We start from the raw sequence: 22,635 nt of genomic DNA on the forward strand, positions 1-22,635 counted from the left end.
TAAAATACAACAACCTCTTAAGTTTTTGACAATATTTATTAAGAAAGGGAGTTAGAGGAATTGCAACAACTGAATTGGTACCGAACCACAACCACTATATCCCATAGTACAGAAGAGCTGAGTTTTCTTCATTTAATTTTTACTGCTTTTCTGTCAACTGGCAAGGAGGTGTGGGATTTTCTTCTGTGATTCATGAAGGAAATTAAGTGGTTGTTATGAAACTGTCCAGGCTGGGAACCATATTTATGCATGCATAATAATGCCTTGCTCACCTATAGAAAAAAGTTCATAGATGTGCTGTATCTTTTCATAGTCAATAATCTGTTTCCAATGTTAATATAGCCATAAATTATTCCTTTTTATTTTAGAATGAACTATGAAAAATGAACTGTAGTATTTATCATAGTAATTCTTTGCTTTCCCAAAGGCCTCCAATATAAGGCTTCATTATTACATGCCTAAAGTAGAAATTGATTCAAAGGGATTTATTTTATGTAGCAATTGTGAATTTAATAAACCCTATTTTGGTGTAACTTGTTAATCAAATATATGCACGTAACATTTTGGAAAGTGTAATTTTGCAAAAATGATGCAATCATTTTCCTTATAAGTAACATAAAAATTTGAATGCCAACTTAAGTTTTAGCTGTAAAAGGGAAAATTAAGTGTTCTGGGAGGATCTCAGTAAACCTGGGTTTATTGCAAAAGGCAGTTTTTGTAACACTTCTGTGAAGATATGTTTCTTAAACTGACGGACTTTCTCCAGCAAGTTTACTAATACCTATATGCAACACTTGCAGATTACTGGAGATATTATTATTACTTGAATGTCCCAATTTTCTGGATATTGGAATTTTTTTAAAAGACGAGCATTTAATAGCCATCAATTGCTGTTCACAATCTGCCAGTACCTGCAGTAGGATTTATTGGAGAGGGATGGTCTTAGATCACACAATGAAATACTGAAGCCCTAATAGCTGTCCAAGGATACCAAGAGTTGAACCTGTACTTCTGTGGGACCAGCTTATGTTTGTCAAGAGGCTTTCATCTGATTTCACATATACCGTATTTTCCGGCGTATAAGACGACTGGGTGTATAAGACGACCCCCTATATTTCCTGTTAAATTATAGGGTTTGGGCTATACTCGCCGTATAAGACTACCCCTCTTCCAACGCACACCAAATAAAAATTAAAACATCAGATTTGATTTTAATATGGTAATTTTAATTCAAATGCTTATGACATGCAGGTACTTAGTAGGAAAACTGTCACTTATAAACATAAAGCTGTTGGTCATCAAACATGTAAAAATAAAACAGTGCAAGTGAATTAAACTTTTCCTAATTCACTCTAAAGCTTTCCCTGCGCAGACCAAATGGGAGATCCGCTCCAGGTTTTCCAGCCAGCCCGCCCAGTTCCTGAGTCAAATGTGTCCTTAGAGCTAAGCAGCTGCTCTGACTGCTGCATTCCCCACCTGCCTTTCAAGTTGGGATAGACTGCAGCTGCTCTTCAACTTTAGAAGGAAAGACGCCCAGACCCCAGCCTGTAAAAAATCACAGACTGCAGCTTCTTCTCCAATTGGTCCCAATGGGAGATCCGCTCCAGGTTTTCCAGCCAGCCCTGTCCCTAAAGTTTCAGCACCCAGCGTATAAGACGACCCCTGACTTTTGAGAAGATTTTCATGGGTTAAAAAGTCGTCTTATATGCCAGAAAACATGGTACTGGGAAACACACATGTAGAAATCTAATGATGCATATGGCATTATCTCCAGTTTACTTAATGCAAATGATCTTAACTCAGGCAAACTACTTACTTTTCTTTTCCAATGCCTCCATTATATCATTATATATCATTGAACAGAGGTCTTCCTGTGACTTTGTCCCATCCAAATAAACTGCAAAAGGTAGAAAACAAATGTAAATTACTTTCAGCAGAGGAAAAGTCAGTGTTGATTTATTGCTGAGAAAGGTGGTATATACATTTAAATAAGTAAATAATAAAAATATATAAATATAAGGTATCCACCAGCACAGTTCATATGGAGAGTTATAACTTAAGGTCCATGCAATCCAAAAAAACAATTTGAACACTAAGTGTGAGCTTATAAATATCTAGTACTTTAAGAAAACATTTGGGAACTAGGAACCCTCTTATCACATTCATAGCTGTTCACCTTCCACATAAATGCAAATAAATATTGAGCAATTTTTTAAAAATATAGCAACTAAGTATTTATAAATATGGCTATGCAATATGCAAATATCACAGACACCTGGGAGAACTATAAGAATGTTAGCTGTACCAATGCTCATTCCATTTTCTTCCATTTCTCTCCTGTGTTTCTGATACATGGGCCACACATGTCCATCGAAGTAACCAGGTGGGTCTGGTGGACTGTATGTTCTGTTGCTACATTAAATAAACAAAACAAAAACCAAAGTAGTTCTTATTAGTTTGATAATCTTCAAATGGTTTCTTTTTTTCTGTATTTCACTCTTAGGTTTTATAATCCAGCATTTCATATTGTTCGCTACTACTACTACTACTACTACTACTACTACTACTAAAAACAAATAAATAAATACTTTTAAGCCATTTTCATAATTTTTGTCACAGTCCCTCAAGCATAGTGTGTCCCTTAAAGAAATTTAACATAATGTTTCTTTGATTCTTCAAACCTTTAGCGCTAGGGAAATAGTTGAGCACTTACAAATTTTTGAATATACTAGCTCAGACATGTCAAACACAAGGCCCGGGGACCAGATCCGGCCCGCGAAGTGGTTTCATGCGGCCCGCGAAGCCATCCTGGAAACAGTGAGGGAACGGCCCACACTGCCTTGGCCCTGGCCCAGAGACCCTCCTTCTGCCAGAGACCCTCAGATCTGTCCCACTCCTGCCCAGGCCCCCATAGGCACCCTTGATGCGAACGATGTAGAGCTGGCCATGCCCACCCAGTAGGCCATACACACTCTAGCCACGCCCACCCAGTAGGCCACGCCCACCCAGGCCATACCCACCTGGCCCCCTGAGGGCAACTGCAATGCTGATGCGGCCCTCAATGAAATTGAGTTTGACACCCCTGTACTAGCTAAACTATAGCTGAACTTACAAACTCAACTGTCATTAATTCTATCATTCTACGATCAAGAACACAGAAAGGATCACAAATTAACGACCTTCAAATTAAATTTTTATTATAGCCATAAGACCAGCAGCATCCCCACCCTGTGTTCAGAGATCATCTTCGCAATGAAGATTACTAGCAAATAACAAAAGAACTGTCATAAGGAAAGATCAGTCATGCTGATCTAAGTAGATTCTATGGCAGCGCTTTTCAACCAGTGCTAAGGGTACCACTTGTGGTACCTTGGCACCTGGTAGGTGGTACGCAACCATCCTAGAAAAGTGGTAGCGGGGGAGGGGAATGACCTGAACCAGTGGCAGCACCACACAAGCCTGAGCAAGAGACGGCTGGAGATGCAGGGCTATCAGGGCTCAGCGGAAGTGCCAGGATCAGCACCAGGCTCCAGCTGGAGCTTGGCGCTGATCCTGGCGCTTCTGCTGAGCCCAGAAGAAGCTCCAATCAGCTGGAATGTGGCAGCATCCCAGGGTCTTGCGATTTACGTTCAGGTGCTTGGCAACTGATTCATATTTATGATGGTCACAGTGTACCAGGGTCATGTGAAAACCTGCTGCAACCACCCAGCAGAGGAGGAGGGAATAAAAACCAAACACCCACCCCACCCCCATTGCCAATCCTCAACAAAATGCTCATAACAATGAAAACCTCGGAAAGGAGGAAGAGCACCGCCAGGCGGGCAGGCAGGCATCTTGCTCGTCTGTGGCTTGGGGGGGGCACTTTTTTCAGTACCATTGTAACTTTGAACCGTCACCAAGCGAACTGTTATAAGTCGACTACCTGTACTTCATCACTTTTTTCCTTTTTTTTTTACGGTCATCAAGTTTTTGACACCTTGCTAGGCGACTAGTAGTACTCGGATGTTGCCATATCCTAAAAGTGGTACAGTGGGTGAAAAGGTTGAAAAGCCCTGTTCTATGGTGTCTTAAGATTCTATTACAGATCTGTGCAAAAGACCTACTGCTTCCTGAAGCTCTGAGACAAGATTGGTTTCCTTCAATGAAGAAGAAGCTGGCAATGGTCACACTATTTTTTGCAACTGTCAAAAACATCCTGTCCGCCCTGTCTTAGCTTCCACCTCTAAGCAAAAAACAATCCTTGGCTCCATTTGTTGCAAAAGGTAACAGTTGTATTAGAAGTCAAGCGAACTGCAGCAAAGCAAAGCCAGAACTGAAAGTTGTGCGCCAAATCCCCAAGAGCGTCCTCCTGGATTCACGGCTCAGTTTGGAAGATCATATAGGAGCTGTGGCCAGGGGGGCTTTTGCCCAGGTTCGCCTGGTGCGCCAGTTACGGCCCTATCTGCACCGAGATGCCCTACGCACAGTCACCCATGCGCTCGTGACCTCCCGGCTAGACTACTGCAATGCTCTCTACATGGGGCTGCCCCTGAGGACCACTCGGAGGCTTCAGCTGGTGCAGAATGCAGCCGCGCGAGTTGTGATGGGAGTCTCCCAATACTCCCATGTAACACCTCTTCTCCACGAGCTGCATTGGCTTCCAGTTGCCCTCCGGGTGAGATTCAAGGTGCTGGTGATGACCTATAAAGCCCTAAATGGCATGGGCCCGGATTATCTGAGGGAGCACCTGCTGCCAGCGTCAATTTCCCATCATCCTGTGCGCTCCCACAGGGAGGGCCTCCTCAGGGTACCGCCGGTCAAGGATTGCCAACGGGCAATCCCCAGGGGGAGGGCGTTCTCTGTGGGCGCGCCTGCCCTATAGAATCAACTGCCAATGGAACTCCGGACTGCCCCCGACCTTCGTTCATTTCACCGGGACCTAAAAACCTGGCTCTTTGAGCTATCTGGTCTGGACTGAGGGGTTTAATGTTTTAAAATTGTGATTTTAATTTTTTGCGGCTAGACTTAAATTTAATTTAATTTTAATTTTATATTGTATTGTTTTTAAATTTTGCCTTGTAAACCACCCTGAGTCCTTTGGGAGTAGGGCGGTATATAAACCGAATTAATAATAAATAAATAAATAAATAAATAAATAAAAAATAAGAGTAATTTTTCCCCTTAGGTATTTCCCACTACTGTTTTTGAAATAGTCACTCTGGGTATAGGATGGTTTGCAGCTGCATTCTTCTCCCGGGGGAGCAACCTTGAAACGTGACTCAGATAAGCAAATTTATTTCCATAACTTTCACTTTCCCCCTAAGCCAGCGGTCCCTAACTCCCGGCCTGTGGATCGGTAGAAACTGGGTTGCACAAACAAGTGAACGCCTATCCATGGGATGCAGGTAGCACAAGAAACCCATGCCCCCTTCAGCCCGCGGAAAAACATCTCTCCACGGAACCGGTTCCTAGTGCCCAAAAGGCTGGGGGCTGCTGCCCTAAGCTTTTCCCCTCCCTTTCACCCTCCCCCCAGGATCCATGGCAGACTACAGCAGGAGTGCAGGGCTGAGGTGGCCGTTCTGATACATTCTTCAACTATGAAGGAAAACTTTCAGAAAAAAAAGTAGAGACAATCACTCTCTTTATCTTTCTGAATGAAGGTCAGGTAGCAGTCAATTTCCCCTTTCCAAACACCAGTTCCAAATGCTGCCTGACAAAGGGAAATCTTGTCCATGGGCTGAATATAGTCCTCCCAACACAGACACAGCCTAAAAGTGGAGCTTATTTTGAAGTATGTCTTAAGAAGATAAGCTTGAGGTGCCACTTTACAGAGAAAGGAGAAACAGTGGATAAAGAAAAAAAAGTTATATTATGCATTGCTTTTAGGTGTACCATACCTTCTTCGCCTTTTACACTCTTCATAAGGAATTGTTAAGAAATATTTTTTATCCCATATATCACTAAGGGGCCTGCAAGAGTAAAACGACAAGTAAGGCATGCTGGTTTGCCATATTGCAGTTCTTGTAAATGTTAAACAACTGCTTACTTGTAGTTAAACAGAAGGAAACCTTCAATAATTAAGACCCGAAAATCTTTTGCTCCTGTCTGGTCATCGTGTGTATTATTGGGTGATCTTGGTAATGCAGAGTCTTCTGGTTTTGTCATCCAAGAACGTATGCTTGCCACCATTGTCTCCATGTACAAGGCATCAAGTACTAAAAGACACACTTAAATCTTAAAATGTAAGGTAGTATTCCCAGTCTGCACTCATTCTGTTCATAAGACATTCAAGAGCCAAAGCTTGAAGTATATACTGAACAGAATGGGAGAGTTAGGAATTACTTTAAATGGTAGAAGATTTTGTTATTTTGAGCATTCAGCACTATCTGAGAAAATGCAAAGCATGTTTACTGTTGATTAATCAGGACTGGAAGCAGGAAAGTTTACAAAGTGATAGCAAGGTATAGGAGCAACAAATCCAGTTATTTCACTATAGTTCACAAATCTGTGAAATTCTGTGCAAATAACAGAAAAATGGTGCGTAATGATTTAAGGACAAATTAAAAGAAACAGCAGATTAATAATTTCCAAACAATAGCAAGAAAAAAACCCCAATTCTTTCAGTTTCTCATATATAGTTTGGATTATATTAAGTATTAAATCTATCATTTAGTATATAAAATGAAATAGTACATCCTTCTTTAAGCAAAATGAATTAAAATAATTATATGAAATCTTTTAAGGCAGTAGGATGTTATGCTTAAAACAGTTGATTACATTTAATTATTCAAAGCTATATGAAGGAAGTAAACTAACACATTTATTTGTATAATCAATATATTACTGGCGGGGTAAAAAAAGTGAATTTGGAAAGTCTATATGTTTCTCTGCGTGGCAAAAGTGTGGAATCAAAGCATTTTTCTAATGAACAAGTTTGAGGTCACCTGGGGCAAATGCCTGTTGAATTCATTCACTTATGCTATCTCTAAAGTACTTACTGTATTTTAATGATTAACTGCTTTCCATTTAACTGCTTAATGAAAAATACTTATATCCCAAAAATAAACTGAATTTTGTAGGCACTCACGTCCTTTTCAAGAACAGAGAGCTTTAAGACAATCTAAAGCTTTTACATAAAATATTTTTATCCTAGAAAGATTCATTCTTCTCTCTTTTCCTGTCTCATATTTCTTTCTGCCAGTTCAGATATATAAATGAGGTGAAAATGTGATTCATCTCATTCATATGCGATGACCTACAATCCCCAAAAGCTGATTATGCTTTCCTAAGCCAATTTAATTTATGGTGAATTCTTATTAGGCTGCAATTCACAAATTTAATAATTGCCTGCATTGCACAACAATCAGCACTGCCTGAATCTGAACAAGTTGATCACGTACACATTTGTTGCCAAGTACTTTATATTAATAACTTTTAAACCAGGCAGTTGTTTTTGTAAGCAGAAGCAGTACATTTGCATTCCAAGAACAGGCTATTTCCATTACAGAAGAAGCTTTTATAAGTAGTTAAAGTAAAATGCAGATTTCCTCTGAGCACTTGACTGCTGATACCATACATCTAGGAAAGGGAGAACCAGAATGAGCAGAGAAGACCTTCACTGGCTAGGAACAAAAAGAGCCTTTCTTCTCATTTATAAATAGGATGCCTTTGTGCTATGGTACAAAGATTAAGACAATTGAAATATCTGTTGAAAACTGTTTTCCCCCCAGTAATATAGTGTTTAATTTATTTCAATGTTTACAGATACATATGTACAATTTAGAGGCCACTCAACTCTGATAACTCTAAGTGGCTTGCGGTTATCTAGGAAGAGCAATACAATAAACAGTAAAGAAATTATAACTGGCCCAAGAAGGGGCACAACCATTATCCTGCCCGGAATGTTGGGAGAATAGCAGGGCCTTTAGTAGCCTTTTGAAGGCCATCAGAGTGGGAGCCATTCAGATCTCTCTTTGAGCTTTCAAAATATCAAAAAACAGAGTATTTACCATCGTACTGCAGAAATCCACGATCATCTTTGGCCACTTCAGATTCAGGCTAAAGAAATCCCAAACATATTAATGGAGAGTATGGTACAAACCCACAGGATAAGTGGCTGAAAAACTTAACACAGGGAGGCAATTTATACCTAAAGTTAACAATATTATCCCTATCATTCTGTACCAAGTGAATTCAATTCCTGTGCATTAATAAAACAAAAAGCAAAATGACACCCCCGCACAAACCATATTCTTTTATTTAAAAGCTGATACTTGCCAAGTTCATTTGATATTAACAATGTCAAGAAAAATACAAAATGAAAGATTGAAATGCTAGGCAAACCATACAGCAAAACAAATGATGGAGAATGGAAAAGCCAGCAGTAAAAATCACAAGTTGCAATCATATGATGTCTTGCTTAATGACTCCATGGATTAGTGATGGGAGTTACCAGTCCCAATTGTGGTCATTAAGCAAGAACTTCATGTAAAATTGCTGAGACTAAGAAACACTGCCCTATTGGATTGAGAACTTTGATCACACTGGGCGAGTCATATTAACTTCTGATGTTCATCACCGCACAGACTTACTGTAGGGCAGAGGGAAGCTTTGTGGTCACTGGAATCAAAAAACTGAAATCTACTTCTGCAACGGAACAAAATATTCACTCAAACTGTAAAGTTTTTTTTAAGCTTGTTACCTTAAAAAAGTTATCTTGGGAAATTATAGTACAACTGGGAAGCAGTTTCTTCAGCTTTCCTGCCAGAGTTGTTTTGCCTCCATTTGTTACGCTGAATTGGAAATGGGGAAAAAAGGGTGTTGAGAAGAACAAACCGTACAGTAGATAGCACTATTGATAGCTTTGTTTACTCTGCAAATGCTTTGTATCCGGTCAAATGTATTTTTTTTAGCTTAAGTAGCCAGAAGGTTATTTATTACAGTTGCATAAGGGATTTCTCTGTCAATTATCTTCTACAGAATAAATGCACAATGATTACTCAGTGTTTTGTCTTTTTTTCTTCCTGAGAGCAGGGCTCTTAAAAGTATTTCTGTGGTTGCAACAGCAAAAATATTAGGACGGGAGTTGCAACAGCAGTGAAAGCCACAAGTTCATATACATTGAATACTTTCACAATACAATATAGGCATAGATTTAGACACTCAACAAATTTATTGTTACATAATCATAAAGTGCCACAACTTGTAAAGATATTTTTATTGGTTTTAATTGTATGCCAATCATAGCCAGTGCTGATTAGAGTGGCCTTTATAAATGCAAATTTTAAATAAAAATTATAAACAAACTAAAGTAAAAGAATCTACACTGAACAAGTGGTTGTTAAACAAGGGCCACCTGTATTTAGAGATTTGGATGCATAAAATAGGAAAAGAGGATTTCAAATTTCCCATTTCATACTTACCCTCCAAGTCCAATGACCAATGTTTTCATTGTTCCTCTACAATCTAAACATTAAATTGAAAGGCTAAAATTAAGAGCATATCCCTTAGCTGTTTTTCTTAACTTACGGAACTTTTATATATTTTTGAAATTGTACTATGTCAGTGTAAAAGTAGATCAGACTGGCCTCTTTCTGAAAACCACTCAAGTAACCCCACCCCCTACTTAGCTCAACAGTGACATCAATCAATCAAACCACAGTTAAAATATAAAGTAAAAGAACTATAAAAGGGAGGATTGGATGTAAATGGCAATCATCATCTTTGCCACACCCCTGTGACTTGGTGACCATGAAAGAATATAAAGTGTATTTAAGAGATTGTTGAGTTCTAATCCCACTTTAGATGTGAAAGCTCTTTGGGCCAATCTTTCAGCCTAACCCACTTCACAGAGTTGTTGTGGAGAAAACAGGAAGAGGAAAGAGTATTCTGTATGTTCACCACGAGTTACTTATAAAGCAATAAAGGTGGCATTAAAAGAAATCTAATAAAGCTAAATAATAACAAAATAAATGTGTGTCATTTAATGAGAATCATTTGCCTATCTAGGAGCCTGTTAGTCTATAATTTTTGAGCCATACATACAGCATCTCTTCTCCTGATGCTTGGTTTCTAATCTCTTGATCGTTTTATGGCTTTTATTGCCTCTTCCAGATTCTCCGAATCCTTCATGAGACGTGGTGCAAAAAATAATAATACAGTGTTCTGTATATGGCACAGGGCCTGATTACTTGAGGGTTCATCTATATTCCATGGTTATCTGCCCAGCCAGTTTGATCCAGTATGTGGGCATTCTCTTGGTTCATTCAGTTAATCTCAGGAATTGTGTCTGCTACAGCACTTCCTCTTTTGAATGAGGTTCTTCCTGAGATGTTGATATCCCACCACCCATATCATCGAAATTGCCAAGTCAGTAGTAATCACAGGTTTACGTTTTTAATAAATGATATATGACCAATCCAAAACAAGTTAAATTATTCCTGTGATTTGGACACTATTCTTCTATTGATATGGCATACAATTGAATTGGACTTTTTAATATTTATGTCACACTGCAGTTCCAAAGTACTTTCCAGAGTTATGAAACCAGGTATCCTTTTTATAGTTATATCATTCAAAACACCTTTCTGGAATGGAATCTGAAGCCCTAGTGAACATGAACACAAAATAAGCTATTTAGTTAAAGGCAAACATTTCACAATGTTTTATTTCAGGTTTTAGTGCTGTTATAAAATTGGGAAAACCTATGATTACAAATACTAATAACCATGAGTGCATCTGGGTTATATGTTAATTATTATCCTACAATTGCTTCCAAGTCTTTTTTCAGTTACAAAAGGGTGAAGGCTTTCAACTCTTTGGGAGTTTCAAAACAGTAGAACACAGCTCCAAATTAAACTCTAAAGCAATGTTACATAAACAGAAAAGATGCATGAATAACATTCCACAGTATCATCTACTGAACACAAAGTATTTATTCTAATCTTCACTGAACCTGGCAAAAAATAAGATTTATATTCACATCAAAATGGCTGCCAGTAAAACACAACTCTGTTCAAACTACACCCTTTGTAAATAAAAGCTCTATGGTTGTTGAATAAGACTGCAGTTCCTAATAAAAGTAAACTTAAATAGAACAAGAAATAAAGTTGCAGTCAGGATGGAACATGGTGTAATGGACTTTCAAAAAGTTTGCAAAGGAGACTTCTTATTTCCTTATTTATTAATTAAGGGAGACTAGATTGGAAGACGATGTTCATGATTTTTAAATTGGAGGAAGAAAACTACTATGTTGATGACACTATTTTGAAAATGAAAATAAAAATGTAAATGACCTAACACTAATGAAAGTCAAAGAGCCAAGTGAAGAAAAACTGTTTAAGATTCGAATGATCTATTAGCTCTAATAGTGAAAGTCAAAGAGCTAAGTGAAGAAAACGAACCTAAGATTAAATATAAAGACAGATAACCAACCAGCCTCAGACTTGCCAAAAAACATACTGAAGTTATGGATAGCTCCTGCTTTGTAGGATTGAACATAAACAATAATGGAACCAAGAATTACACCACAGACCAGGATTTGGTAGGGTAGCAGCAAAAGGTTTGGAAGAAATCAGCTACTGTGACACTATACCTGAAAAGCTCAGCCTCATTCAGCCAATGATTTTCCCAATGACGTACTATAGTATGAAAACTGGACTTGAAGGAGGATGGAATTAATAGTATTGTTGCTTCTAAAATCTGGCATTGGAGAAGAATTCTGCAAATAAAATGGACAGCCTATTGGATCATGAAATACAGAGTTCTGACTAGAGCAGGGGTAGGCAACCTCGGCTCTTTTATGACTCATGGACTTCAACTCTCAGAATTCCCGAGTTAGCTATGCTGACTCAGGAATTCTGGGAGTTGAAGTCCATGAGTCATAAAAGAGCCAAGGTTGCCTACCCCTGGACTAGAGGCACAAATGACCAAGGACAAATGACCATACAGGTGGTCCTCAATGTACAACCATTTGCTTAACTTTGGTTCGTATTAATGGCAGCCTCAGAAAGGCTGGAAAGGGTGCGTTATAGCCTAATTAACCACTTTCAATCATCTCAAAAATCACATTTACACACCACAGTCAGATGATTGAAATCTGGGTGCTTTGTAACCTGTTTGCACTTACAACCAATTCCCAAGCACCCCAATCTGCTCTGCCAGCTTCCCTACAAAATCAATGGGGAAGCCAACTGGGAAAATTGCAAGCTGATGCCACCTGCTAAGAGAATTTCCTCTGGTCTCTGGGAGCTGAAATCCTTTGGCAGGCAGGAAGCCGAAACTGAAACAGGATATTCAGCACCAGAATGGAGACACAGCACAGTAAGGTAAGGAATGCAGGGGTGCTTTGGGGATAGGGAGCCCCAGGAAGGCCAGGTGAAGGTTATGCATAACTGTCTCTCCACTCAGGCTGAAAATCTTGCTTGGATTTCAGCAGGAAGGATTTCAGCTTCTGAGAGGAGAAGCACCTGCATGTGGTCTTTGCTGGCCTCCCCACCACTAAGGCACACACTACTCCTTACCTTTATCTATCTTACTTTCTACATACAATGTCCCCTTGGCAACCCATAAGATTAACCACTATATATATATATATATATATATATATATATATATATATATATATATATATGTATATATATATATATATATATATATATATATATATATATATATATATATATATATATATATATATATATATCGAATCTCAGAAAGGTATGGCTGACTGATGAGAACAAATGAGTTTGAAATGGCCATATCAATCTCCCTTTAATTCTTTGTTAGCAATCTAAAAAAAATTACACAAATATGAGTTGTCACAGTTGCGACTGCAGCTTGTGGATGGCCTTAGGTTAGGCTGAAACAGGCAATAAGGTTTGGCCCGTATTTGGGCCGACAAGGTATTCTAAAATAATTTTTATCTGAAGATGACGAGTGGGACCTCGTCGAAACGTCGCCAAGACACCCTCAATCAATCTTACATGGGAAAAGACCCGAATAGCGAAAGCAAATACACATATACATATACATACACATACATACATACATACATACATATAGGATTTTTACCCCCTACAGCAGTTCCTCCCTCGGATTTCTACAGTTCTCCATTATGCTTGTAACCCTCCTATCCTTCCCCACTCATTCCATCTTTTTCTTACCCTAAGAGAATTTTAAAGCAACCACAGAAGAACAACCCTTAAGGAAGACTGACAACACAGCACCCCAGGAACTCTCTGGAGAAAGACAGGATGCGCACAGTCGGATTCAAAACACTCGCAATATTATGGCGGCAAATACAGATTTGCCCAAGAGTGTCCAGTCTTGCAATCACACGCTTAAGAGTTTGCAATCACGCACTGCAGAGAACAAGGTCAGATTTTCGATTTTAGGACAGTTAATTGTACAAGGGCTTCTGTTCAGCGGTCCTATGCAGAAGCAAAAGCAGGCTCTTTGAAGCAAAGTAACAAGGCAAACTCACATTTCTCCTCTTCTGCGCAAAGCGCACGAACCCCCGCTGCAAGAAAGCAAAGCGAAGCCCTCATTCAGCACGCAAAATAGAGGCTGCCCGCCTCCGAGCCCCTCCCTCTTCTATCACCCTATTAAAAGCCGCTACCTCCGTAAACACAGAACGGGGTGGAAACGGGCAGAGGCGACCCGTCCTTGTCCACCAAGAAGGCGAGCAGGAAGGTCCCGCCGCTGCGTTCCTATTGGTCAACATTCGCAGCCTGTCCAGGAACCTTAGGAACTGCCCCCTCCCCTACTGGAGCCGCGCTCTGTGATTCGTCGGCCTATGGTTGGCCCCTCCTTCCCACGCGGAACGCCCCTCCCGGGATGAGTCCCCCTCCCCTGGTCCCTTTCGGCCTTCCTGTCGTGCGGCTCCTTGGCCTCTAGGGGGAGCCCGTCTGCGACCAGCCGCACTTCCTCATCGTTGCAAAAGCACCTTTCGTGCCCTCGCCGAGCGCTCAGCCGGGACGTCCGCCGACCCTCCGGCTTCGTGGGTCGCTCTCGAGCCGCGCCGCTCCAGAAATCCTTCACGAGGAAGGGCTTACGGCGATCTGGAGGTGGCTCGGCGCTAGATCGGCGGTCGCCGGAGGCTTGGCTTTGCAACTTTGGACGCAGCGATGTCCAAGCCGCCGCCTAAGCCAGCTAAGCCAGGTAAGGCGGGCGCTGGTCTTCCTGGAAGCCGTCGTCTTGGATGTTGCTGCTGCGGGAGGATCGCGCTGGGAAAGGGTGCAAGAGAAGGGGGGTCCTCCCTGACACGTGGATCGGCGGCTTGCTGCGTGCGGCTCTGCCAGGAGAGCCCCGCGGGACGTGGTGCATTTGGCGTCCTAAACTGAGATTTAACCCACCCGCCCCCCCGCCCCCCCTACTGCAGCTCTGGCAGCCTTGAATCGGGCTGACTGGCTGGCTTGCTCCCTCCTGCCCCTTCTCTCCTCGTTGCGATGCGCTGGAGATGGCGAGGGAAAAGGCTGGTTTGGAGAAGAGGAAGAGCTTCTCCCTGGGTCGGGTGGGGCTGGGCGGCAGGCTGTCACTGTCAAAAGTCAGGCCAGGAAATTGAGCTGAGCCCGGCCAGGCTCCCGCCGGAGCCACCTGGAGGCGAGCGGCGGCTGCTCCGGGAGAGCGGAAGCTCAAGCAAAACGGATCGATCGCTTGGGGAGCTTATTTGCAACCGCGGCTGCAGTAAGAAAGCGAGCCGGGCCGAACCGGGACGAGCTCTGCAGCACGAAAGGCCGTTGCGACATCGGCAGCAACAGGAAAAGACTTCCGCACCCTCGTCTGCAGGCGTGTCAGAGGGTCAGAAAGTGGCAGGTTTCGTCCGGATCAGGGAGGTGGGAAGAGAAAACAGGCTGCTTGGCAAAAAAACAAACAAAAAAAGCGCCGGATGGGCATTATAAATAAAATAAATTAACATACCCGGCAGATAAGCAAGCTCTCTTCATATATAGGATTTCTCTCAATCGCTGCAAGACAAAACAAGACATTTTCATTCGGGGAGAAAAAAAAAGTTGGATAGCATAAAATCACGCCATAAAATTAACTGTTTATGCCTTGTTGTGTTTTACAAGTCAGACTATTTCCTTCTATTGGACAGATCGTTCATTTGCCCCAAAGGAGGGATTCTGATTTGATGAAAGGATACTAAGCTGCTGGGATCTGTAGCACAGATAGTTCCTGATATGGAATACAGAACCCAACAGAACATTTTCCTGGTATAAGAGAATGTGTGAAAGAGGGAAGTTACAGACATGTTGAAATACTTCAAGACTTGAGGGTTTCTTTCTCCAAAGAGGTTGAATTGATTGGGGGGGTCACTGTGGGATGGGGCAAATGGAGCAGAGCAGGACCCCAAACTTTAAACTGTAGCAGCAATTCCCAAAGTGGAATTAATTTGCTGTCAGGGATTGAAAGTGTCTAAAAGAAAAATGAAAGACTTCCAGAGCAGTGCAACGAAAAAAACGTCGATTAATTCCTACAGCAGGAAGTCATGTAATATTGGACCATGTTACAAAATGTAGTACGTAACAGAGCTGTAACTTCTAAAATTATTCTAACCCAAGAAAGTGCATATTATTTCTTAAATTTGAAGAATACAATAAGCATCATATAGCTTTGTAAAAATAGCGCATCCAAAATAGATTTTTGAGTCATCTTACCTTGGCACCAGTACTGTAATAAAAAATTAAATACTCAACATCATCATTCTAGCCATTGTCTATCCATTGCAGGATGAAGGCCTCTTCTGCATTTTTCTAACTAGTACGGTCCTGAGCTTTCTTTTGCCAAATGGGCCCACAATACTTGCTGATGTGGTTGATCCATTTTGTTTTAGGTCTCTCATGGATGCTTTTTATCAACTGCGATCCATTCTATGACTGCTTTGGGCCATCTGCCATCACTTCTTCTTGCTATGTGACAAGCCCACTTCCATTTCAATTATTTTATTCTCTAGATAGCATCATATATTTTTGTTTGTTCTCTAATCCATGTGCAGGTCTTTCTATTTTGTCTTGTAATGCCGAGCATGTTTCTTTCCATAGCTCTTTGTGCCATTCATAGCTTTTGTATTGATTGTGAAGTTAGTGTCCAGGTTTCACCAGCATATGTTAGAAGAAGTAGCACCCACTGATCAAAAACTTTTCTCTTCAGGCATAGGGGGAGGTTATTTTTGAAAATGAAGCTTAACTTGCCATATGCCTGCCAACCACACTTAAAATGTATTCAGTTTCCTTTTGGAGTACAATTAAGAATAATTCAGGCAGTAGTGAAAGATTCATGCCACATCAGCTGTGACTTCCCTCAAATCTTAATGTTTTCCTGAAAGCCATCAGAAATTTATGGGATGGGGAGAACCACCCATAAGCAGTCTAGTATAAAAGTCCTGTTCCATATCTTAGCCAACTATAGTTTTTAGACTGTGAGGCCTAAAGGCATAAAAGAAAGCCTCAGATGATGGCAAAGCAACTTCATGAAATCAAGAACATTTTATGTGCTGTACACAAGCCTTCTTCAATCCACAGCCTTCCCATTTCTTGAACTACAGTTCTTCTCCAGCCTGGACATTTATGTGTCTGAATAAGAAAAGGCAGAGATTTTATTTTAATTTTCTGAATCAATTTCATGTTACATATGTATGTGTATATGTGTATGTATGTTCAGATATAAGTTCCATTGTTTTCAGTAACACATCTCCGTGGTTATCAAATTCCAATCCAAGGATCGAGTTATACATTATATAAAGTTGAGACTATCTCTTCCTAGGGACACGGTGGCTCAGTGGGTTAGGACGCTGAGCTTGTCGATCAGAAGGTCGGCAGTTTGTCGGGTCGAATCCTGAGTGCTGCATAACAGAGTGAGTGCCTGTTACTCGTCCCAGCTTCTGCCAACCTAGCAGTTCGAAAGCACCTAAAAATGCAAGTAGAAAAATAGGGACCACTACGGTGGGAAGGTAACAGTGTTCCGTGAGCCTTTGGCGTCTAGTCATGCCGGCCACATGACCACAGAGACGTCCTCGGACAAGCGCTGGCTCTTCGGCTTTGAAACAGAGATGAGCACCGGCCCCTAGAGTCGGAAACGACTAGCACACATGTGCGGGGGAACCTTTACCTTTACCTATCTGTGTGTGTGTGTGTATGTGTGTATGTGTGTGTGTGTGTGTGTGTGTATACGTCTATACAGAAACAGACTAGTATAATAGCATCAGTTTGAAACTTTAAAAGGCATGGTTTTTGTCTCATATTTTGTAATTTAACAAATCCATTGCCACATTTCAGTTGTTTTGCATAATAGTTATTTTCCACAAAGAGTATGTAACTCTTGTTTTTAAATTAAAGTTGTCAGGGTCTCTCTAGCCCTAGGGAAATATTGTGGCTAATTTAGAATAGTCCAGTAGTCTCAGAGCCATATCTTAGTAGCCTTACAACATTAACAAGCATTTCACCTAATCCACATAATCAAGGCAGTTTACAATAAAAGTGAATTGTGGAGGTGTGGGAATCAAAACAAGCAATTAATTAAAAAGCTACTGATGCAGCAACATCTATGGCAGCCTTGGAAACTGATGTCACATATTCTCCAATCCAAAATAGGACTTGGCAAATGAGCATAATACGTACTAGGAGCCTGCAACTGAGGAATGCTGATACTGAACCTTGTCTCTAAAACAACGTTAGTCACTTTGAGCAATATTTTGTTGTTTTGCTACCTCAGAGTCAGAGGACTGGACTGGTCCCAGCAGGGTGGTTTTTTTTTCAAGATTTCAGAAATAGCTTGCCCTTGCTTCTTTCTAGGGCTGAGAGAGAGTGACTGGCCCAAGGTCACCCAGACTGGCTCTGTGACTGAGGAGGGATGGGAATTCATAGTCTTCTGGTTTCTAGTATAATGCCTTAGTCTCACTTAGTTTCACTTAGTATCACTGGCATTTCTCTGAGTGGATTCCACAAACCCACTTCAAAGTTAGTTTCAGATCAGTCTCAAGATTCAGACTGTGAGTATGACTAAAGTAACTATTATTTCTGCTTCACCTGTGCTGACTAAGTTCATTTCTGTAAAACATAAAGATCTATTTTCAGCCACGGCATTCTGCCCAGTTAATAAGATTTTTGTTAACACAGACTGATACGGTAGGGTAGGGTATAGACAAACAACCAACACTGTATCTATGCAGTGTACTAGTGATGTGGTCATTTCTGTACAATGAATGTATCTCATACAAGTAGTCCTTGACTTACCACAGTTTGTTTAGTTACCATTCAAAGTTACAACAGCAATGACAAAAGTGATGTATAACAATTTTTCACACTTATGACCATTTGCAGCATCTCCATGGTCACGTGATCAAAATTCAGACACTGGCAACCGACTCATATTTATGACAGCTGCACTGTCCTGAGGTCATGTGATCATCTTTTGTGATCTTCTGACAAGTAAAGTCAATAGGGAAGCCAGATTCACTCGACAACTGTGTTACTAACTTGTTGCTAACTGCAGTGATTCACTTAACAGGTGTGGCAAGAAAAGTCATAAAATGGAGCGAGACTCACTTAACAAATGTCTCACTTAACAACATAAATTTTGGGCTCAGTTCGAGGACTATCAGTATTACTGTAGCCCAGATTAGCTATAGATGTTGATTCTGCCAACTGAGCACTGTGTAACAACTACATTCTTCTTAAAAAGTTAATTCTATTGGATATCCTCCTTACATACAACTCTAAGAACGAAATGAAATTTAAGTTTCCATCCAGGAAGGAAGATCTTTCTAATACAGTTTATGGTGCACAATATATTTTTTTACAAATTCCCTATATTTCTTCATGGGATCAAACTGAACTCATAAAAAGAACAAAGTCTTATTGCCTAGAAGAAACCAAGATATTAACTTGCCGGAGGGGAAAATGAATGGAGAAAAGAAATCTTAATGCAATAATAGGAGATTTGACTCCCTTCAAATATACCTCTTGTTTTGTTTTTGTAAGTTGTCAGGCTCTAATGGACACAGACTGTATTCTTTTATGCTATTTCCTGGCAAAAAACAAAAATAAACATCCCCCACAGCATTAGGGAATTTTGTTAACACACTGATGCTGTCAATTAAATTCAGTTAATTTGAACCTAGTCACTAGAGGGAACTGGGGTCTCAAAATTTACAGATACTTTTAGATTTTGTATAAAACATTTTCCTTCCACAGTTAGAGTCCAACCTAAATCTAGTATTTTTCAAGGCACTTCATATTGGATTCCATACCACAAACATAGCCAGGATTGTTTTCTCTGTGTGCCTACTTCCTAAATATGATTCTAGAGAAGTCAGAATTAGATGTGGGCAAACCTGCTCTTCCTTTCCCTTACAATAGAAGAGATGTTCTCTAAATAACAAGAATTCTGATTCAGTGGCTGGTACTCGATCCAAATATGCTGAGGTGGCAGACATGGGAAGTGACTTGCAGATCCTCAGAGCACATAGTGGGGCTTAGGTGGATCATGATCTGGCCTCATCAAAATAAGAGTGATACATAGGTTTATTCTCTTTGTGGAATAACACGAGAAGAAGGGTGTTTTTTTCTCCTTCTTGGCCCATACAACTCTTATCTGCTGCTCAATTAGCACCAGTGCCCAGGCCTTTCACTAATTATGGCTTTAGGTTCTAGGTCAGCAACATGCCAATCATAAATATCTCTCTTGGAACTCTGTGCCTCACCTGCTCACTTGTTGCTTATTTATTTAGATGCTTTTAATTAAAAGGAATAGAAGAGAATCTGGCCTACATAAAAGCAGAAAGACAGCCTTGAGTATAAGCTATATTTCTGGCACCGAGTCTGTGCTCCATCCTAGAATGTTCCAAATATTTTTCTTAGAAAATAAAAATGACCGTAGAGAGAGATGATGGTGCCCGGGGCTCTGATCCGAAAGAAAGAGAAGAGAAATAAGGAAATGGAAGAGACAGCAGGTAAGAATGCATAGCATCCTTCTTCCATTGGACCCAAAGTAGGGCTTTCCAACTTGGGCTGGCACACTTATGGCGGTCTTGTTCACCTGCTACACTGTGCTCCAATTAGCTACTGTACACGACAGCAGGAATGCCTTCTAGGGGTCTACACACTGCCTGTGATGGGCACTTTTGAAAACAAGTTTGCCAATAGAACAGTGAAGTGTGGGCCGGACCTGCCTATCTTATTTTCTAGCACTGAAACACTAAGTGAAGCCGACAAGAGTTTTGCCACTTTTCTAGCCAAGTGACAGGAAAAGAATAGTAAAACTATGGTCCTTTCCTTCTCCTTCCTCCTGTGAATGCAAGGAAGTCTGAAGTCCGGGACGGGGGGGGGGGAGACCCATATAAAAGATCCATCAGTAGAATCCATAGGTCCCAAAAGCTATTGGAAAGCAAATCAGTTGGCATTTGCTTGGCCTGGCACAGGTGGGCAAGTAAAAACGCAAGAGAATCCACTGTTTGTTAGATAATAATAGTAATAATAATAATAATAATAATAATAATAATAATAATAATAATAATAATAATAATAATAATAATAATAAGAAGAAGAAGAAGAAGAAGAAGAAGAAGAAGAAGAAGAAGAAGAAGAAGAAGTTGGAAGGGACCTTGGAGGTCATCTAGTCCAACCCCCTGCTCAGGCAGGAAACCCTATACCATTTCAGACAGATGGCTGGCCAGTCTCTTCTTAAAAACTTCCAGTGTTGGAACATTCACAGCTTCTGGAGGCAAGTTGTTCCACTGGTTAGTTGTTCTAACTGTCAGGAAGTTTCTCCTTAGTTCTAGGTTGCTTCTCTCGTTTCCATCCGTTGCTTCTTGTCCTGCTTTCAGGTGCTTTGGAGAATAGCCTGACTCCCTCTTCTTTGTGGCAGCCCCTGAGATATTGGAACATTGCTATCATGTCACCCCTCACCCTTCTCTTCATAAAACTACACATACCCAATTCCAGCAACCGTTCCCTATATGTTTTAGCCTCCAGTCCCCCAATCATCTTTGTTGCTCTTCTCTGTACTCTTTCTAGAGTCTCGACATCTTTTTTACATCATGGTGACCAAAACTGGATGCAGTATTCCAGGTGTGGCCTTACCTAGGCATTGTAAAGTGGTATTAGTACTTCACGTGATCTTGATTCTATCCCTCTGTTAATGCAGCCTAGCACTGTGTTGGCTTTTTTGGCAGCTGCAGCACACTGCTGCCTCATATTTAAGTGATTGTCACCTGTAGCAAATGCAGAACCCCAGGCTTATCCCTATGTTGAAAAGGGAGGCAGCGATTGAAATCCGGAAAAGCATTTCATAGGCTGGCATCCTTTCCAGCCAATTTGCATGTGCAAATTCAGCAGCAGGGAGCTGCACTTGACTTACGTCCACAACCCAGTCCTAGATATCTCTTGTTAAGCGAGACAGTTGTTAAGTGAGTTGTGCCCCATTTTATGACCTTTCCTGCCACAGTTGTTAAGTGAATCACTACAATTGTTAAGTTATTAACCTGGTGGTTAAGTGAATCTGGCTTGCTCATTGACTTTGCTGGTCAAAAGTTGCAAAAGGTGATCCCGGGACCCCGCAACCATCATAAATACATTCCAGTTGCCAAGCACACAAATTTTGATCACGTATGACCGTGCGGATGCTGCAACAGTCACAAGTGTGAAAAATGGTCATAGGTCACTTTTTTCAGTTACCTCGAATGACCGTTTAACAAATGGTTGTAAGTCAGGGACTACCTTTATTGCAAACAGAAGTGACAAAAGTATTTTAAGTACCTGAAAAAGCCTCATAACACAGTCTTTCCAAATGTCATTTTTTAAAAAAATCACATCAGCTCTGTGTATTCCAACTAGGCTGCTCCATAGTGTGGTCTGAGAGCATTTTGATTTGCACCCTTTGAACTCTGAATGCAGTCTCTTTTTTTCAGGAACCAGTGCTGTGCATGGTGCCCGGCTACAACGGAGCAGGAATAGGACTGTGCTATTTCTGCTTCTGAAGTCTGTGCAGCAAGCACACTTAATCTGTAGAGGGAAGATATATGCAAGTAGTATTAGATCAAGACACAGTTTCTCCTTTGAGAAAAAGGAAATGACTGCATTTTTTTCCTGTCCTACAGATGGAAGGCTATGTGTTGAGGGAGTAGTATGTGAAATAGAAAACTGACGACACCCCATACGCCTTTCAAACCTGTTTCTGTTCCTACCTGAATGCAAACATCTGGCCTTAAATGCTTGCACTTTTTCAGATGGATGACATTGTAATTAAGTTATTGTGGACTATTTTTTATTTTTTATATATAAATTTTATTAGTTTTTATAGGATCAGGAATGAGGTGGGGTTGGGATTTGATTAGGGTTACGATTAGGATTGGGGTTGGAGTTAGGATTTTTTCAAACAACATCCTCAATATTTAGCAAACAGCATAATGTCGGGGTTCATGTGTTTAACCAAAAATAATGATAATAGTTAATTATCATAAACAATATGTTAATTAATCGCTCGATAGTCTTCTTCTTGCTAATTTATATTCAGAGTTACATATCATATTCCTTTCTCTCTAACTCATTTTTCTAGCCATTGATAGAAATTATCCCATGTTCTAAAATACATTGAGTCTTCTTTCTCTTTTATCTTTAAAGTCAATCTATCAATTTCTGCACACTCTAAAATTTTCTT

The 22,635-nt window shown here is 40.6% G+C and overlaps 2 protein-coding genes across 2 annotated transcripts in view; one reads left to right on the plus strand and one right to left on the minus strand.

The window, feature by feature from the left end:
• CARNMT1 (carnosine N-methyltransferase 1) overlaps positions 1–13,602 on the minus strand; it is a 37,488-nt gene extending 23,886 nt beyond the window's left edge. The window contains exons 1-8 of the mRNA XM_083353497.1: positions 13,463–13,602; positions 9,402–9,444; positions 8,681–8,771; positions 7,989–8,037; positions 6,026–6,206; positions 5,877–5,948; positions 2,306–2,412; positions 1,817–1,897 (exon numbers count right to left, since the gene is read on the minus strand). Of these exons, the coding sequence (XP_083209623.1) occupies positions 1,817–1,897; positions 2,306–2,412; positions 5,877–5,948; positions 6,026–6,206; positions 7,989–8,037; positions 8,681–8,771; positions 9,402–9,444; positions 13,463–13,526 (688 nt within the window). The 5' untranslated portion in view covers positions 13,527–13,602. The remainder of the gene's footprint in view (positions 1–1,816; positions 1,898–2,305; positions 2,413–5,876; positions 5,949–6,025; positions 6,207–7,988; positions 8,038–8,680; positions 8,772–9,401; positions 9,445–13,462) is intronic.
• A 280-nt stretch (positions 13,603–13,882) lies between these two features.
• OSTF1 (osteoclast stimulating factor 1) overlaps positions 13,883–22,635 on the plus strand; it is a 33,362-nt gene continuing 24,609 nt past the window's right edge. The window contains exon 1 of the mRNA XM_083354641.1: positions 13,883–14,139. Coding sequence (XP_083210767.1) covers positions 14,106–14,139 — 34 coding nt within the window. The 5' untranslated portion in view covers positions 13,883–14,105. The remainder of the gene's footprint in view (positions 14,140–22,635) is intronic.

Source organism: Vipera ursinii (genome assembly GCF_947247035.1).
Source record: "Vipera ursinii genome assembly, chromosome: 2".
Lineage (NCBI taxonomy): Eukaryota > Metazoa > Chordata > Lepidosauria > Squamata > Viperidae > Vipera > Vipera ursinii.